The sequence below is a fragment of the Medicago sativa genome, chromosome 3 (genome assembly GCF_051527215.1).
Source record: "Medicago sativa cultivar Bolivia chromosome 3, Bolivia_mono, whole genome shotgun sequence".
NCBI lineage: Eukaryota > Viridiplantae > Streptophyta > Magnoliopsida > Fabales > Fabaceae > Medicago > Medicago sativa.
In genome coordinates, this window is record NC_140751.1 from 10,037,515 (window position 1) to 10,057,418 (window position 19,904).

Below are 19,904 nucleotides of genomic sequence, written 5' to 3' on the forward strand. Positions count from 1 at the left end.
GCAAAGTTTTAAATATTACGTTTTTGGATTTTGAAGGATTAATATTTATTTATTCCGTTAATGATTTGATGAAAAGAAATGTGACATTCCGTTTGTGTTGAGAAACTCTGATTTATTTTACGAAATTTTTATGTTGGAAAACAGGGTGTTACAAATTACATGTTTTGACGAAGAAAGTATACGTCGAACTCTTTTGAGAGTGTATGATCAGACATTGTATGACTGAGGCCAGAGATGGTATATTTTAGTCACAATGATTGGTACGTAATCTCTAAATTTCGAGGACGAAATTTCTTTTAAGGGAGGTAGAGTGTAATATCCCACTCATCAGCTAATGGAATATTACCAGTCGAACGTGCCAGAGGATTAATGTTATGGAAAGTAAGTATGACGGAAAATGTTTATTACCTGATGTCAGCTAAATGCGAGTTAAGTATCAGTGTCGGATAAAACACGTTTAAGATGAAGGGCATTTATGTATTTTCACGCAAAAGGGGTATATAAGTGATTTTTGGGCCAAATCTTCATAATTTTGTGTCGTTTCTCTCTCTAGGTTTTGGAGAAAAGAATTCTCTCCTCCTTCTCTCTAAACTCCACGCCCTCCTTCTCTTCCTCAATCCTTCGCAAAACTCTTTCCAAATCAAAAGATATGTTGTACAAGTTTCCCTCAAGATTTTATGGTACTTGGAAGCTTGGATTGGGTTGATATCACTACTCCTCCTCCTCACCAAGAGAAGTTCATGAAATTAGGGTTTGGTCTTTGGTTAAGTTGGAGCTTGAACATGTACATGTTATGGTTTCTTCATGATCAAGAAGCAACTTTGAACTTGGGTTAAGTTTGATTTTCCACTTTCTTCCTCATGTCATAAGATTGAAGAGTTAAGGTTTGAATGATGCTAAGAGAAGATTATGCTTGGAAGCTTGGGAATCAAGTGAACATCTTGGAAGCTTCATGGTCAAGAATCAAAGAGAAAGATGATTTGAAGTTCGATTGATGAGCTAAAGCTAAGGATCATGGGTGAATCAAGAGCTAGGGTTTGGTTTGCTTGAGCTTGGAACTTGGAGCAATCACAAGAATCATGTTAGGTGAGTTCTATAGATAGCTTTCCTACCCTTTGGGACTATGTGTTTAATCTTGTAAGGAAATATGAATTTTTCTAGGGTTCTAAGTATTGAGATTAGTTCCCCTTTTCATGTCATGCTTTCTAAACATGTGAATACTTGCTATATGAATGTTTTTCAAGTATTCTATGATCCATAGAGTTAAGATATGCTTTGGGTCACTTGGTTTTGAGGTTTTTGGGCTAGAAATGTCATTTTTACAAGTTCTGATCTGTCATAACTCGCCGGGGCGAGCAAGTACTCGCCATGGAGAGTTAAAACCCACAGAAAGCATGTTTTACTCGCCTCCAACTCGCCTAGGCGAGCAAACAGCACCAAAACGTGTTGTTGGCTCGTTTCAGGCAGTTTTGGCACTTTTCGGGTCGGTTTTCTTTGTGCTGTTTTTTATGAAAGTAAACCCCTCAAACCAAGGTCCTATTTGATAATCTTTTAAAAGGTTTTCTTGAGAATGAAGCAAGTATTTAACATAATTAGTAATGCATGGCATACGAGAGAATGATATGATATAAGTCGGGTAGCTAACTAATCTTTAAGGAATGGAATGAATGTAGAGCCTCGACATAGTTCGTCGAGAACTAGAATGCAAAGCATGAGTCCTAAGTATGCCAAGACGCGAAGTGTTTAGTGTATTCTCTTTGCACATGAGTAAGATTGACCATGCAAGCATGTTAAGCCGTGAATAGATAAGCTAAACCCTTCACTACGAATAAGTATGACTATGTAGGTAGTTTACCACTAAACGGGTAGATCACTGACCCGTGGTAAACGAGTAAGCATGTATAGGTTTAACTCTTCATGTATATATGATTAAGACTATGATGTATGTGTAGTTTAGCACACATAGGATCGTTTGTTCTGATGATGTTGATGATTTAAAATCTTGGATTATAATTTTTTTAAGATTTTAAATTGATTCTTCTCGATGTTAATTTCGGTCGACTAGTTTAGTTTTTTTTAAAAAGATTACTGAAAAATGTGTGAACAACTCATCATTTTTGGACCAAAATATATAGATTGGGGTTAATACTGCAACAAATGCAAAAACTGTGAGATCTAAAAACAAATTGAACTTGAGAGTTTCAAAGAAAGACTTGGAAGAAACACAACAAAATATCTATGAAGTTTCGTGTGGAGGAGAATGATGTTCATTTTTCTATCAACTGATTGAGCATTCTATAATACGCGTTTTTCCACCCACCACACAAAAGCATGGCACCTTCCCACCACTTGCAAGGAAATACAATGGTAATTTAGGAGGAATCTCAATTCAATAAAGAGTTTTTTTTTTTTTTTGGTTTAGTAGTCTAGTGGCAGTTGCTCACATAATTAAATGTGGAGAAGTGGGGTGTCCGGGGTTCGAACCCCGGCCCCTGCATAAATTATGCAATGTTCCTGGCAACTGAGTTAAGCTCACGGCGACAATTATGCATAAAGAGTTTAATTACCATAATTTGTTAGTGTACAATTATTTTACACATTCATTCAATAACGTGTTGCCACATCAATTAACAATACGACAATATGTGTTTCATTACTTATTAATTGGTACGACAATAATATAAGACACTAAAAAATATATCATATTTTGGTCTTATTTGCAAAAGTCTTTTGACTGTGGTACATATCACAAATTTATAATCAGAAACAATGAAATTTATTTAAATATATACTGATTTATATGTAAAAAAACTTAATATATAATAGTACTTATTTTGTATATCTTTTGTATATAGTGATATTCAATTTTATTTAAAATGAAATTTTTATCATTACAATTTTATAATAACAAATTCTCGTGTTTGACACGAGCTCACATTAATTCTTGGTATATCATTTTTAATCTAGTTATTCCCATATAATTATCATCACATATTTGTCAAGTATGATGGTTAGTTAAGTATGACAAATAAGAATAGGTGAACACAACGGTATCGCTCAGTATGTACTCATCGTTTAACTATGCATTTTTTTTGTTTGTTTGAAGGACTCATTTAATTATGCAATGTCATGTCACACTTTCTGCAAGAGGTTTGCATTGAAACTAAAATGAATCTTTCAATTATATTTTTAGTTTGCAGTGAAACACTCAGTAAACTTACATGATAAAGATGAGCATTTGAAACATTAAATGGATATATCTTAGCACACTATGCTACCCAGTAATCTGGCAAATGAGTAGCATAAGTTTAAGCATTATAAATAGATTAATCATGCTTTGTCAAAATTGCCATATAAACCTTCAATTATATTTTTATTTTGCAGTGAAACACTCATGATGAGGAGAGAATAAACATTCCTAGCAGAGTACGTAGAATTTAACATCTGTTAACTTTGCTTGATTTCCAACCTTCAATTATATGTAAAATGAACATGGAACTAAATAAAGTTTGATTGATTTCATATTCATTACACATCCAAATATAAATCTTGTGCACTAAACTTCTTATATAAGTATCTTAATTGAGGACTCTTCTATTTTTTTTCCCATACATCAAAACTTCTCAATTAAGTATAACCTAAGAATTCTGAGAGCATTTTCCATTGTATACGACATGAGTATGTCGTATAGAAATTCTGCAATTGAATGTGCATTATCAATCCCCTGGCTTCCTTCAGTTCTTGTCTCAATGGTTTTGAGTACTATGCCATTCAACTGCATTTTTAAAAATAAAATATAATTCATGATTCAAAAGAGCATTATAAAACAGATTTTAATACAATTTAATTGAAAGAAGCCCTAATAAGTTACAACCTTCTGATACACAGTTGGATTTAGAATGTGAGATGAAATCTCCAAATCATGAGTTGCTTGCACAAGTGCATCATCTAAGTTCTATTGTCAAGAAATATCAAGATTGGATTAGAAACAATTACAGGCAAGAAAATTAAAGTTCTGTTATATACTAATCCCTCCGGTCTCAAAAATAAGCAAAAGTAAATCAAATGAAGTTAATGTATTTAGACCAAATACTTCAACTTTAGCTTACCAATTTTTGCTTATATTTGAGACCGTAGTAGTATCTGTCAAGACCGTTTGTTTACACTTTAACTTGCTAAATATATAAGCTTCTGTTTCCTGTTGAAAAATAATATGGTACTGATTTTAATAAAATTTTCTAAACAAGCTTTTACAAAATACAGCACTGTTAAACGTATAAAATTGCTAAACATGTTTTTTGGTTGCTCTAAAATATTCAATGTCCTACCTCTGTACATAAAGTTCTCAAGTCCTGAAAAAGTATCATTCTCTTCAATAGACATCCTCGTTCAGAAATTCTTCCACGAATTGTGTCCCTTTTTGAAGGTTCATATACTGATATAAGCAAGCTTCAAAACTATATCAGATATGAACCATGAAAAACATGAATGTCGAATGAAATATATTGTAAAGGAACTCAACAATGTAAACTGTTTATATAAATAGATAGAATGGGTAAAAACTTGATACTGAAAATGAAAGGGATTTGTTATGTGATTTATGTTAATGCAAAACAGAAATTAGAGATGCAAAACAAATGATTTTTGGGAAAAAATTCATGCCGTGTTTTCCCTTGAATATGAAATTGTATATTAAAAAGAATTCATAAATGAAAGTTGGACAACGTTTGACAGAATATAAAAATATAGGTGTGGTGCACTTGCCTACAATGACATCTCATTTCTGCTGCTGAAAATTGTCAATCCTCACTGAAGGGATACGACGAAGTTTATGCCAACGTTCTCCTCCCTCCATTTGATACTTCTTCTTAATCAATGGACAAAGGGAAATGTCCAAAGTAGAAAGGGAGTTGGGTAGACCCTCCTCTGGCAATCGCTCAAGACAAGGGCAGTTGTAAATATCTAGAAATTTGAGAGATTTAAGATGGAGAAAACCCTTGTTGTTCATTTTTCTTAGCTTAGAAGAGTTAGACAACCAAAGACTGTCAAGATTTGGTGGCAGCAGACTCTCCTCTGGGAAGGACTCCACATTTTCAAAGTCATCGCTAACTCTAAACTCTATCAGAGAATTGAGTTGGAACAAACCCCAATCCTCTCTTGAAGCAATTAGTTTTGGACAGTTGAATATTTCAAGCCTCCTCAAGTTGGAAGGCAAACCGCCCCTATGAAACGATTCCAGCTCTGGACAATTGAACAACCTGAGAGAATGAAGATTGATGAACAAGTTTAGTGCAAAGGGGAAGGAGGAGGAGAGCCAGCCTTCTATATAAAGTTTGCGGAGAGAATCATAGCAGCGCAAATCCAAAGAGGGCAATTCTTTAAAGCCACTAACATCCAACTCCAATTCATCAAGAAAGGTGTTGTTGAATAAATTTTGATTCATGGAGAACTCAATGTACCGATTTCCACGAAGGACAAACCTTTTCAAGCTAAGTGGCAATTCATTTACCAAAATTTTATCACATCCTACTAGCTCTAAGTCTCTGATATTATCAACCTTGGGAATTGATGCTTCCAACCATTCACAATTACTAATCTCCAATTTTTGTAAAGAAGGAAGGAGTTGAGGCAAAGCCGTTTTCAATTTGGGACAACTCTTTATGGAAAGCTCTTTAAGCAAAGGAAACCCTTCGAGACAAAACCATTCCTCTCAATTGTTCATACATGCAAATTCCAAAACTTCAAGGGACCTGAACGAAACATTTGTTGAACTATTTCCATAAAACTCTTCGCTGATGATCTTTATTCCGTTACAGTCTGAAATAGAAAGCTCCTTGAGAGAGGGTAGCTGCCCAAGTGGTGGCAAATGGGAACATGATCCACACCAATACAGTTTAAGAGATATTAAGTTGGGTAAATTACAAGCCCTTAGCCAATTTGGAAAGCTAGTGTCTCTGTAGCATTCAATGGTTAGCCTCTTCAGGATGCTATTTGGTTGAAGAGCCTCAAAAACATCCAATTCTCTTCCATTGTTTATGAATTTGAAACTCCATTTCATATACAATTCTTCTACATATTTCTTATCTTTCAAATTTGCTTCTGCAGCATCCGCAGGATTAATGACATTTTCCAACCCAGATATACAAAGTTTCCCTCGAAGATGAATCAATTTTCCCAAATCCTTAATATCCGACCCACTCTTCTTTCCCACGACAAAATCAGTCAGCGTTAGAAGATGGTTTAGCCTCTCTATCTGTTTTGGCATCATCTTCATGTCAGTTCCTTCCAGATAGAGATGACGTAAATTGGCAAGTATGAAAAAATCTAAAGGGAGCTCAGTCAATGGACAACTTCGCAATATCAATGTCTGTAAATTATATAGATTACAAATGGATTCAGGCAACCTTTTTATCCCTGTGTAAGACAAGTCTAGATAGAGCAAAAGCTTCAAATTGCTTATCTCATGAGCTAGCTCGGAGAGGTCACATCCATTGAATGATATCATCCGTAAATATTTTAGTCTTGAATACAGATCACGTTGTACAATATTGGATTTAGAAATTGGCCCTAAAATCATATGACCAAAAGTCTCATACCTCATCATATATTGCCAAAATTTTTGTTGTACCATCAGACCACGTAAACACTCAATCTTACAAATATTCTCTAAATTTTTTCTAGTATCTTTTGAATCAAGAGAGCACCAAATGTGACGTGTTCTTTGAGGGATATCTTGCACTATATCACCCTCAATTAGAAAACAAAATTCTCCTGACACTGATTTTGCTAAATCATTGACAAGACCGTGCATTACCATACCACTAGAATGTGAATTCACAGATTGTTGGAAAAATGAAATGGACTCAAGGTCATCGAAGAATTCATAACCCAACTCTTCTTCACTTATGTCTCTTCTTGAACACTTCAGTAACCTTCTGCCATCCAAAGCTTGACAATCTCTTCTTTTTCAAACACATAACCCTTGGGAAACATGGAACAATATGCAAAACAACACTTCAGATTGAAAGGAAGATTGTGATAACTCAATCTCAATAACGGGTTAATTTCATCATCACCCTTCGATACATGCCACATATCAGTCTCCAATATGTTAAAGTCAAACCATTCACCTTGTGAAAATTTTCTTTGAAAGAGATTCCCTAATGTTTTCACGGCTAAAGGTAACTCTCCACACTTTTATACAACCTTCTTTCCAATTGATTTAAGATTTGGATATTCAAAATCATTCCTTCCTCAAAAAGCATGATTAACAAATAACTCTAGCAATCACTCTCTGTCAATTGCTTTAAATGAAGTTGATGGTCGGATTTCACGATTAATGCAACATGCTTGTCACGTATTGTCACAAATCTTAATTCCTAAAGATCTATGGTTTGAAACAAAATTTGATTTCTAATGTTGATGAAATACTTATCTGTAAAATTATGATTGAATTGAGAAACAATAAGATGAAAATATATCTAAGTATAACTATATTACCAATTATGCGAGAAAGCTATTACATTCCATTTCCCGCACCTTTTTATATGTTTTTTGACAAGATTACACTAGAACGGAACGCAATGCAAATACACTCACTCAAAGCTAAGCCAGAGCATCTCAAAACGGAGAGCTCCAGGCTGAAAGTTAACATTTTGTCTTGCTGCTCCTAGTTTCCTCGATCCATGATCATTAGGCATATTCCATCATAACGCCCCATTACATTGCCCGTTTAAAGGTTTTCCAACAAAACCGGGAAGCCAAAACTCAGCTGCAAATTTAAACTTTGAACTGTCTTCTTAACATGTTAATCTTGTAGTTTCAGCATCAGTATGGTACCAAAGTAACCAAATTGAGAAAGACTTCTCATGGGAAAAAATTATATACAACCTCGAATATTCAGGGCACTGCAAAATAAGAAGTATGTTAGAAAGGATATGGATCGTTGGTTCATCATAGATATAATCTTACAGAACAATACAAAAGTGTATACATAAAGTAATCTTTGCACAATTACCTGAACAGTCTTAATTTGGTTTTAAGGTATTCAGCAGAGGTTGAATATTTGGCAACCTACAATATAGAATGAATTCTAAGTACACAAACCAAATTATGATAAGTAGGGACTACCCTTTTTATTGACCAAAGAACAAAGTGATCATTTTGAAAATATATTTAAAGTCTTTATTGCAGAGTAGGTCATTAGAAATAGAATGGTTCTCACTTTCACCATATCAGTGGTTGATGAAGCTCAGATGGGATTTGAGCTCCCAGAATGCCAAAGAGAGCTCAAGTCCAATAAGTCTTCTTCTTCTTCTCCTGCCAACTGATAGACTCTGCTCAGATTTCTTCTCTTGATAGCCAGGATCTGCAAAGAGAGTCAAACATTTTCCTGGTGTCTATAAATCTCTCAATTCCTCAAAAACATCTTTGTGAAGACCTATCATGGCATGAGAAGCTGAATGGTTAGGAAGCTCAAACCAGCAGGGGCCATCTTTCAATCTGCAAAAAGCAATGCACATGGGTCACAGAACTTTCACAGAGTGGCTCGAGAGAGATATGACCGATGCATATATCTGATAAATGGTACGCGAAAACAACAACCAAAACTAGTGGTAAATACACTGAACAGGAATCAAGTCTAAATGGATGTAATTGAATAGAGAGAATTAAGTGTGGCCGAAGAATGTTGTGAGCACTTACCATTGGTATAAAGCAGTGAGCATGTCTGATACAAATTACGCCTTTCAATGTGCAAGATCATCTCCCAGGCTTCCTTCATAACTTGATATAAAGCTATCTCAATGGTTTTGATAATTATACCATCCTGCTGCATTTTTCAAAGTAAAATGTATTTCATGATTCAAATGAGCACATATTAAAAAGCTTTTAAAGCAACTTTATTTGAAAGAAACCTTTATAAGTCGCAACCTTCTAATGCTCAACAACAGGATTTAGAATGTGAAATGAAATCACCAAATGCTCTTTCAATAAATTTGTGTGAAGACATTTTTGTTACAAGCATATCACTTGTAAACTTGGTAAGCGTGTCGTTTTCTGTTTCCTGTAAAAAAAAAAAATTTGTTAGTATTTTCTGGTTGATTTAAAAATTTATACAAATTTTTAGTATTTTCTGTTGCTAGTTTAATGTCTCCTACCTTTGTGCATAAATCTCTCAATTCCTCAAAAACATTATTGTTTTCATAAGACATCATCACATTCTTTTCTCAAGGCCCGTGATTTCTGCACTGACACACAATAAAAAACAGATAATTTACGTTAAAGAGACCAAAAAAGGGTCCTACAATGTGATTCAGATTGTCACTATTCTTCAAAAAAGTACAAAATAAAGATTCAGATATTCACCAATAGTCAAGTATCCATATGTAGGACCCATAACTTAGTGCTTGTTTGGGATTGAGTTTGGAAGCAAAAAAGCAAGTTTGGGGGATTTCCAAAGCAAAAATTGCCGTGATTTTTAAAAGCTAGCAATTGGAGCTTTTGAGTTAAAGTGGATTGCTACCGTACTTTTATGAAAACGTGGGTAGAAAAACTTGGTACCAAACAGGCTCTTAGTCTTCCTAGCACTATGTGGCGATGGGATTAACATATATAAATTCGTTAATCTCCACATAAGGGATGCGACTAGTTGTAAATACAGATAAAGGACTAAGAAACAAGCAAGGCATGACATCATTTGTAGCAAAACTAAGAAAATTTATCATAAAGAGAAAGCAACAAGCATCATAATTCACAAAACAATGATATTCATCAAATGCAATTAGCGAGAACAGAGAAAACAGAAATTTACATTACATGTGATAAAAACCCGTACGAAAACCAATTTGATTTGTGAACTTCCACAATGATAAAAAAAATAAAAGTCGGCGACATACCAAATAACCTCGGAAAGAGGTTCCTCAAAAACCAATGTACCTTGTTTGTAATGCTTGAACACAGACCGTTTAAATACATAACATAATAGACACCAGTTTAATATGCTCCATGAAAATTTGTTGCAGACAACTTTGTAAAACAGTTAGTGAAAAATGTTTCATTATAATGCTTGAATACAAAATGTAATTCACATGCAGTAATTGAAAAGGAATTGGGCAAAGACATAGATAGAATCCAAACCACCTTAGGGGCAAAGGAACAAAGTTTCATCATTCAACTTTTAACAGAAAATTACATATCAATCATGTTGTAGTAAATACCAGCTTTGGCGAAAGAAATCAAAAACACGTCATTATATCCAAATACCTCTGATTAGGGAAGACTTTCTTTAAACTGTAACCTGAAGCAAATCTTGTTGAAGCCATGAAATGTGGAAATGTGGCTATAGCAGCATGCTGTGAAGACCATTTTTGTATTAAAGTTTAAACTTATTAAACATAGAGTGTTCTGTAAAAAAAAAAAAATGGCAGTTAGTATCTTTTGGTTGCTTGAAAAAATTCATACTAATTGTTAGTATTTTCTGGCTTCAGAACTGAAATTAGAGAATCTATATTAGGCATATGACATGAATATATCATATCTAAATGAGAAAATTGTCAACGAAGTGGTTAATGAGCTCCCCATAAGGACTAATGGTTCGGAAAAATGAGAACAACTGTTTGAAGAAAAATCACAATTTTGAATATGGTAGTGGAGAATGTGATTAACCAGAATAGGGGAAACACATTCGTACAAAGTCCGTCAATTACTAGTTTCAATCACAACAATAAAAAAATTAAAAATAACCGGTTAAAAGAAAAATAGAATATGGTAATTTACTTGAAGAGGAAGAAGATGTGCTGGAAACTCCATTGATGTAAAAGCTATACATATATATATATATATCTGAGTAGAAATTGAATCACCACACTCCAATTTAGCCTGGGAATAAAAAGTTGAAGTCAGAAAATAAGAATATAAAATTAAGAAAATAAATTCTAGATGCAATTGTTTGGTTAAGAATATATGTTTGTACCTTCGGAACCAAAAAGGTTTGACCAAACGTGGGACCCATAACTTGGTTTTGCTAGCACTAATGTGGTGGTGGGATTAGCATCTCAATACTGCCAAATTCCGTCAATTATCACATTCGGGATGTGACTAATTGTATGCCAACGCTCTCCTCCCCCCTTTTCATACTTCTCCTTTATTATTGGACAATCTTTAATCGACAACCAAGAAAGAGAGTTGGGTAGAGCCTCCTTCTCTGGCAAGCTCTCAAGACTAGGGCAGTTGGAAATAGATAGATAACTGAGAGATTTGAGGTGGAGAAAACCCTTGTTGTTCATTATTCTTAGCTTTGAACAATTAAACAAAGGAAGAAACTCAAGAGTTGGTGGCAACAGATTCTCCTCTGGGAAGGACTCCACGTTTTCAAACTCATAATCACCAACAGTGAAATGTTTCAAGGAATTGAGTTGGAAAAAACCCCACTCCTCTCTCGAACCAATCAGTTTTGGACAATTCTCTATATAAAGGAAACTCAAGTTGGAAGGCAAACCACCCATTGGAAATGATTCCAGCTCTGGACAATCGTACAGATGAAGAGATTGAAGTTTGGTGAACAAGTGTAGTGAAAAAGGCAAGGAGGACGAGCCCCATCCTGTTATTGAAAGTTGATGAAGAGAATTATAGCAACGTAAATCCAAAGAAGGACATTTTACAGAGCCACTCCAATCCAACTCCAACGCTTCAAGAAAGGGAAAATTGATTAAACTTTGGTCCACGGAGAACTCGGTGTACCGATTTCGCAGAAGGAGTAACTTTTTCAGGCTAGTCGGCAATTCATTTACCAAAATTCTACCACATCTCTGTATATCTAACTCTATAATATTATCACTCTTGGGAATTGATGCCTCCAACTTGTTGCAATTATAAATATTCAGTTTTTGTAAAGAAGGAACATGTTGAGGCAGAGCTCTTTTCAAATTGGGACAGTTTATTATATAAAGCTCTTTAAGCAAAGGAAACCCTTCAAGACACAACCACTCCTCCCAATTGTTCATCTTCTCAAATTCCAAAACATTAAGGGACAAGAAAGGAACATTTGTTAAATTGTTACCATAAATCTCTTCACCAATGATCTTTATTCCATCACAGTCTGAAATAGAAAGCTTCTGGAGAAAGGGGAGCGTCCCAAGTGGTGGCAACAAAGAACATAATCCACAACCCTTTAGTTTAAGAGATACTAAGTTGGGTAAATGACAACCCCTTAGCCAATTTGGAAAGCTATTACCTTTGTATTGTGAGATGGTAAGCCTCTTCAAGTTGCTATTTGATTGAAGAGCCTCCAAGACAGACACATTGCATTCAATTGTTGAGCCATCCATTTCTTTTCTTGTACCATTAAACATCAAATGTAATTCTTCTAAATGCTTCTTATCTTTTAAATTGGCTGTCGCAGCATCTGCAGGATCAATCACATTACCCAACCCTTTAATAAGAATTGTTCCATGAAGATGGTTTAGTTTTGCCAACTCTTTAAGATCAGATCCATTATGCTCTTCCACAATAAAATATGACAGGGTTTGAAGATTGTTTTGTTTTCCCATATGCTTTGGCATCTTCTTTATTCTAGTGCCTCTATAATCACTTGGGAGTTCAAGATGACGTAAATTGATGAGTTTGGAAAAATTTGATGGGAGCTCTGTCAATTCATCACAGCCTTCCAGCAAGAGCGTTTGCAAATTATACAACATACAAATGCTATCAGGTAAGCTTCTAATCTCAGTGTATGAAAGGTCTAGATAACGCAAAAGTTTTAAATTGCTTATCTCATCCACTAGCTCTGAGAGACCACACCATCTAAATGATAACAACCTCAAACATTTTAGTCTTGAAAACAGATCATGTTGCACACTGTTGCTTATCGACAGACTCTTATAGTCTTTTAGTATCAGACTTCGTAGTCCCTTCAGCTCACATATTGGCTCTAGTAATTTATCAACAAAATTTGATTGAAGAGAGAACCGAATATGACGCGTCCTTTCAAGGCTACCTTCCACCATAGCACCCTTTATTTGCTTACAAAATTCTCCTGACACTGATTTGGATAAATCATTGACAAGATCATGCATGAAATAGGTGTTCCGATGTGATATTTGGAAAAACGAAATTGACTCAAGATCACTGAAAATTTCATTACCTAACTCTTCTTCTCTTTTGTCTCTTCCGCAACACTTCAACAAACCTTCTGCCATCCAAAGCCTGATCAATCCATCTTTTTTAAATTCATAACCCTTGGGAAAAATGGAACAATAGGCAAAACAACGCTTCCGATTGGAAGGGAGATTGTGGTAACTCAATCTCAGCACTGGGTTAATTTTGTTGTCCCCATCTAATAATTGCCACATATCAGTCTCCAATATCTCAGACCATTCATGTTGAGAAAATTTTCTTCGCAATAGTTGCCCCAATGTTTTTACAGCTAAAGGCAACCCTCCACACTTGTCCACTATTTTCCTGCCAATTGCTTCAAGGGTTGGATATTGACACACACTTTTTCCTTGAAAAGCATGTATCACAAATAAACTCCAACAATGGCTTGTTTTCAATTGCTGTAAATCAAATAACTCGGTGGATTTTAAAACATGATATGCTACCTCCTTTTCACGTGTTGTCACGATAATCTTACTTCCAGAAGATCCATGGTTAAAGGGAAGAAGTAACAGTTCCCAACATTCTGCATCCCCATTCCAGATATCATCTAAAACAAGCAAGTATTTCTTCCCCATTAGCATGTGTTGGAGTTGATGTTGGAGTAGATTCAAGTCTTCACCATCTGCCGAAGAATTAAATGACTTAAGAATTGCTTTGGTGAGTCCAACAACATCAAAAGATTCTGAAACATAGACCCATGCTTTAAGTTCAAAATGCTCCTCTATCTTGTTGTCGTTGTACACAAGCTTAGCAAGGGTGGTTTTCCCCATCCCTCCTAAACCGACTATGCTGATTATTGGAACCCGGTTGCCACTGTCATTGCCTGCAAGTAAAAACTTGATTAACTTGTCCTTATCATCATCTCTACCATATATGCTTGACTCATCCATGAGAGCTGTAGATGACAATCTTTTTGAAGGTTTCCAACTGACTAAGCCTTCATTACTAGCACAAGGACCTTCTCCCAATCCCAACTCTTTCTTTGGCTTTGCAAGAAGTTCTAGTTTATCTAGTTGTTCATTAAGTCTAGATTCAAATGGATTTGTAGTTAAAGCTGAAACCAAGCCCAATAAATTGGTGGTAAGTGGTTCAGATTCAGCTTTCAGCTTATTTATCATTTCATCCGTAGAAATCTCATCTAACAGTTGGTCTGCTTCATAAAGAACATGTTTAAGTTCATCAAGCCAGTTCTTCACATATATGCTTTGGTACTGCTTTATCTCCGCTTCATCCAGTACTAAGTTGATAGAATTGAGTGCAATATTAAGTTCTTTCACAAGGTCGTCAACATTATTACAACCGAAGTAGTCTCTGATATCAACCGAAGCCAACTTCTCAATAATCACTTGAAAGGAAGACTGAAGAAATGCCCCAGCTACCAATTCTGCCATGATATGTTGAGCTTGACGCACAAGTCCTAAAGCCTCTGCAAGATAAATGAGTTCTTTCTGTCAAGTAAAACTGAATGAAACAAGAATTATATATATGCATAATAATATATATCTCTCGTTTTGATTTCTCATACAATGAAACAAGAACCACTCATACAATGCTTCTGATTATGAAACAATGGTTATTTTTCGTTTTTAAAAAAAGGCTTAAAATGCATTTTTAGTCCCTTTATTCTAAAAAAAATGAAGTTTTGGTCGAGGAAGTGAAAATGACTATATTTTTTCAAATTTCTTTTTTTGAGAATAGGAACACCAAAAGTACATTCAAGCCAAAAAAAAATAGAGATTGGAATGTGAATTGTAACATGAATCGGCTTTGGCGCCTTAAAGTACCAGCAAAACTCCAACACTTTTTATGGCTTTGTTTTCATAATGCTCTCCCTATTAATGCCCGTCGGCATCATTGCAACATGGTAGCTTCTCCAAACTGCACCCATTGCTCTTCACCCATAGAGGATATTCTTCATTGTCTACGTGATTGCCCGCACTCTAGAGAGCTTTGGCTCCGCTTGAATATGGGGCGCTATAATAATTTTTTCTCTGAATTTGATGTCAAGGTTTGGCTTCATGAGATGACAAAGGGTACTTCTGCTATTTTGTTTATTACAGGAGTATGGTATGCTTGGTGTTGGAGAAACAATACCATTTTTGAGGATCAACATTGGCGTATTCAAGATGTGGTGCGAAAGACCTTTTTGTTACATGATGAATGCATTTCTTACTATCCCAATCTTGGTTTGGACCCACACTCACACTGAAACTCAATATTGATGGTAGCTTTTTAGAAGATTTTGGTTGTTTAGGAGCTGGTGGTATTGTTCGCAACCACGATGGAAATTGGATAGCTGGTTTCTCTCACTATGAAGCTGGAGGTGATGCGTTATTAGCTGAGTTACGTGCTATCCAGATAGATCTTGATTTTTGTACTATAAAAGGCTATTTCAACATTATTTGTGAGAGTGATTGTTTGGAAGCCGTTGACCTAATTACTGCTGGTCGTGATCATACCTTACACACTTATGCTACTGACATCCTTCATATTAGAGATGGTTTACAAGGAAATGGAAATACAACATTAATGCATGTTCTTAGGGAACAAAATATGTGTGCAGATTTTATGGCTAAGGAAGGATCACATGCAAGGTGCTCTGTTCGCTGGAACTGTCCTCCGCCTGGCATAGAATCTCTCATTCTGAGGGATAAGCTTGGAACCTAATTTTGTCTCTTTCTTTTTTTCTTTTTCTTTTTTCCTTGTTACTTTGTAACACTACCAAAAAAAAGCTAAAAAAAAAACCAACGAGGAAGCGAAAATGATTTTATTATTGGTAGTTAATTGCCATTTTGCAAGTTTTGATATGAAATTTATATTTTGTCGGTTACAAATAGGGGAGAACTTTTGTTTTAATTGTATTAATAAGTATGTATGTTTTCATTTAGTTACCTCAACAATGAATATTTAGTTACTCCAAATAAAAATTAGTAAAAATATGAAAGTCAAAAGATTGTCACGTGGTTCATTAATTTATTTCGTCATAATTTGATACTACCCATCTCTATAACAACATAAAAGAATTTTATTTTTTTTTAAAAATAAAACAAAGAATTTTGTTAGCAACGAGTTTCTTACAAATGACTTAATACAAAATCAGTAATAAACAAATTTGACTGCTTGAAGTTTAGTTGAACTCAACCTTTTTAAAAAAGTATTGTCATTTTTTATTCTCTTGGTATTATTTTAATTTATATTTATATAAGTAAAATAATCCTTAAATTTTAAAATAGAAGACTTTTATTTTTGAAGAAAAAAATGTAATAGACTTTTAAAAGGTTAGGCTACATGCCTTTCAGACTTCAGACCACTATCTACATCATATCATAATTAAAGAGAACTTCAAAACTGACTAAGTAACTATTTTAGATTGGATTGAAATTTTTTTTTTAATAAAGATTGGATTGAAATTTTAATACGTAAAGATAACTTATATTTAATTAAATTGATAAGAAAAAAACGAATTCAAAAAACAATTGATGTATTAAACCAAAATATATATTATATGATATATATAATAAAACACAATAATAAAAACAGATAGTTAGGTGGTCAATTTTTGAAGGATGCTTTTCTGCAAATGATTTTTAATTAAGGAACGAATGAGTTTTTTTGGACAAAAAGGAACAAATGAGTTTTTTTTTTGAAGGAAAAAAGGAACAAATGAGTTGAAAGTTAAAATTTTACCGACACTTTTTTTTTTTTACTAAAACATTTTACCGACACTTATTATTTAAATTATAGAAATTATAGAATTTAAGTTTTCAGCTAGATTTTTAAGTAACTCATCTGCAGATACACGTGATACAGGTAATGTTCATAAGATAGTATATTTTTTTTGTTATGATACACATAATATTAATAAGATAGTATAATTGAAAAATAATAATTAATTAACATAACATAAAAAATTGAAAGTAACACAGTTTGAGATTACCTGAAAGTATGAGAACAAATAAACTATGATCTTTGTCCAAAAAAAAACACCAAACTGAGATCTGTGAAGTGAAGAGTGTGTATAAAAATTAGAGAAAGCTTTAGAAGCAATATAAAATATGTCAAATATAAAATATATATGTTGAAAGGAGAAATTACTTGAAAGTGTGTGTGGAACAAACAAAGTGAAGAACTTGATAAATCTCCCAAAGAAAGACTTAGAGGAAGCACAGAGAGATATCAACGATGAAGTTGCGGCGCCGTCTCCGGTACGCGAGCTGAATGGGTCTCGGACGGTACATGATGTTTGGAGAATCAATGGCAGCCATAGGATTATTGCCCTGAATGAGTGGTTATGATTGAAATTCAAAGTTACCTGTTAAATTTTATTGTGGGCCCTGTTTATTATCTTATATACAATTGGTTACTAATAAAAACTAGAATTTCAAATAACAATACAATGAAGGGTGTTTTTGGAAATGTAACAAAAACATTTACAATCCTTCTCAACGTGAACCATGGTGAGTCGACTCAAATTAACAGCCAAAATCATCTCTTTCCTTTCTCATAGATATTGAATCTCTACCCCTTCATGTTACTTTGTCCAAACTTTCAAAATTAACCTCACCATCACCCTCTAAATCCAAACTATTCTCCTTCAATCTCGTTCTTTTCCACCCATGTTCCATTTGAGATTGTTTCAAATCTAAGTTTTTTCATTTCTGCGATTCTTTATATCGGTGTTTTTTTTTTTTATCTGTTCTTTCCCTCCTCTAAATCGAAAAAATAAAGATGTAAATGTGTTTTTATTTTAAAGAACCCTAAAAAATAAAATATGTGATTGGATTGTGGATTTGTAAAATAAGCTTGTGCTTTCTTCATGCCTTTCAATTCTGATCAAAACTACGAAAAAAATCGTTGAATTTCATTGAGTAACAAGTGAGGTCCGGTCCGGTCGGGTCGGAACGCGGGGCAAAAAAACCCGTTTTACAATATACGGGCGAAGAAGATGAAATTAGAAAGAAAAAAAAAAGTGACCGCAGCATGGATCGATTGAACAAGCAAGTGACGACCACATACACAACAAGTCATAACATAACCAACTACACCAAGCATTCAATTGTTTAAATCTTGAATTTTCATTCTATATAATGAATGTTAACTATTTTGAATTGTGAGCAAATAATAAATGATTTGATTCATTTAATTTTACGTTTCTAAGTAAAGCAAGTCTTACATAGACACAAAGCTAAATAAAATTTATATGAACACACATACATCAAGGATAAAATTAAAAAAAAAATGATGTTAAATAATCCGACAAACTATCTCTACGTAAACCTAGTCAACTAGGAACTTAACTTGTACGACGACTGAAACGAGGCTAGGTCACAAACGATAAGAAAAAAAATCTATCTATCAAACCGTTGAATATGCCCATAATAGACTAAGAAGGATATAGGCACAGAAATTTCTCAATTCGAAATCTCGGAAATAAGTTGATCTGACGAACTATCTGAAGGTGAGAAAAACACAAGAAGGGGGTTGAATTGTGTTTTTGGAAAGTTCTTCGTTTCTCCTAAAACTGAACACACTGATCAGAAGCTAAGTGAAACAACTTCTGAAGTGATAATCAGAATCTACACGCAGCGGAATAAAACAGAGAGAGAAGAAGAACGACACAAAGCAATTATACTGGTTCCTTCCACAATCCGGAAGTAGTCCAGTCCCCCTTGCACTTCCAAGGAGATTTCACTAAGAGTAATATCTGATTACAATTGCTCAAGCACACCTGCAAGAGACTTCCTTTGCTCAAGCACACTTTGCAAGAGTCTTCCTATGCTCAAGAACACAATCAAGAGACTTCCCTGCTCAAGCACAACTGCAAGAGACTTCTAACTAAACAAAATTACACAGAAAATTGTTTAAGGTTGAACACTTGATATACAATCAGAGGTGCTCACAATACAAATTAGATACAGACTCAATAACTTAAGAATTTCTAAAATGCAACTTTGAAACACAGAAATTCTAAGTGAATGCAGAACAATTTCAGTAGAGGTTTGGCACTTGTAATAATGTTGTGAGTCTTTCGTTCAGCATTACCAAAACTCTAAGTCTCCACTCCTTTATATAGAGGTGTGAAAGAGACGTTATGAAATTGCCAGCACATCAAAGAGTCGTTGTTGAAGCTTGATCTTTCACCAATGATCTTTTGCCTGATTTGGTTTTTGTCTTATGAAGAACCAATTTGAAATCCATTCCTTATCCAAAGGAACATCCATGCAGGCGAAGCCGTATTCTGGAGCTGTTTTCTTGTCTTGTAGCGTAGACGCAAAACAGAGTAGTGGAGAAGGTGGTTGTACAGTTCGTACAATAGTACAATGTCAACGATTTCGTCCAAATTGCAAGCACATGCCTTCAAACACCTTTGAAATGACCGTTGCAAAATTCCACTAATCTTTTGTTGTGTTTTCGAATCCAATAGACAGCTTTTTGCAGTGATGATTCTTCAATCCTTGAATCCTTGAAAATTCATTTGATCTTCAGCATCTGGTGAAATGACTTCTGATGAGGCAGCTTCTGATAATGCAGCTTCTGATGATGCAGCTTCTGATGATACAGCTTCTGATCACGCAGCTTCTGATGATGTGGCTTCTGGACCACTTGTCTTCAGGAGCACTGTTCTTCAGGAGCACTATTCTTCAAGAGCACTTTACTAACTTCAGGAGCGACTTTGCTTCAGGAGCGCTTTTTCTCTTCAGGAGCGAGTTGCCTTCAGAAGCACTAAGCTTCAATTTTGTTGATTCTTT

At 34.6% G+C, this 19,904-nt stretch overlaps 2 protein-coding genes, 1 long non-coding RNA gene and 1 pseudogene across 14 annotated transcripts; 1 reads left to right on the top strand and 3 right to left on the bottom strand.

Annotated features, from left to right (window-relative positions):
* Positions 1-3,498: 3,498 nt before the first annotated feature.
* Positions 3,499-4,453, bottom strand: LOC146935579 (uncharacterized). Its single transcript, XR_015030279.1, has 3 exons — positions 4,329-4,453; positions 3,875-3,955; positions 3,499-3,775 (listed from the first exon to the last, which is right to left on the bottom strand). It is a non-coding gene; the product is annotated as an uncharacterized LOC146935579 (long non-coding RNA).
* A 198-nt stretch (positions 4,454-4,651) lies between these two features.
* On the bottom strand, positions 4,652-10,809 carry LOC146935580 (putative disease resistance protein At3g14460; annotated as a pseudogene).
* LOC146935581 (putative disease resistance RPP13-like protein 1) lies at positions 7,479-17,364 on the bottom strand. 12 transcript variants are annotated; one of them, XM_085750742.1, is made up of 12 exons: positions 17,251-17,364; positions 17,093-17,153; positions 13,142-14,581; positions 10,973-13,039; positions 10,777-10,878; positions 10,264-10,404; positions 9,159-9,243; positions 8,932-9,064; positions 8,704-8,830; positions 8,225-8,502; positions 8,018-8,073; positions 7,479-7,907 (listed from the first exon to the last, which is right to left on the bottom strand). In XM_085750742.1, exons 3-4 carry the CDS (start codon positions 14,544-14,546, stop codon positions 11,055-11,057), a joined length of 3,390 nt encoding a protein of 1,129 aa, XP_085606868.1. In that variant the 5' UTR covers positions 14,547-14,581; positions 17,093-17,153; positions 17,251-17,364; the 3' UTR covers positions 7,479-7,907; positions 8,018-8,073; positions 8,225-8,502; positions 8,704-8,830; positions 8,932-9,064; positions 9,159-9,243; positions 10,264-10,404; positions 10,777-10,878; positions 10,973-11,054. The 12 variants fall into 12 exon arrangements, with proteins under 12 accessions (XP_085606868.1, XP_085606869.1, XP_085606859.1 ...); XM_085750743.1 differs by having other exon boundaries at positions 9,159-9,248; XM_085750733.1 differs by having other exon boundaries at positions 8,704-8,827; positions 10,973-14,581.
* On the top strand, positions 15,017-15,822 carry LOC146935582 (uncharacterized). Its single transcript, XM_085749068.1, has 2 exons — positions 15,017-15,222; positions 15,384-15,822. The coding sequence occupies exons 1-2, from the start codon at positions 15,017-15,019 to the stop codon at positions 15,820-15,822; spliced, it is 645 nt and encodes a 214-aa protein (XP_085605194.1).
* Positions 17,365-19,904: the final 2,540 nt, after the last annotated feature.

Coding starts and splice junctions, on each gene's coding strand:
- LOC146935581 (XM_085750740.1), bottom strand. CDS start 14,546: ATGGCAGAATTGGTAGCTGGGGCATTTCTTCAGTCTTCCTTTCAAGTG.
- LOC146935582 (XM_085749068.1), top strand. CDS start 15,017: ATGGTAGCTTCTCCAAACTGCACCCATTGCTCTTCACCCATAGAGGAT. Junction 15,223..15,383: donor TTGTTTATTACAGGAGTATG/GTATGCTTGGTG, acceptor TATTGATGGTAG/CTTTTTAGAAGATTTTGGTT.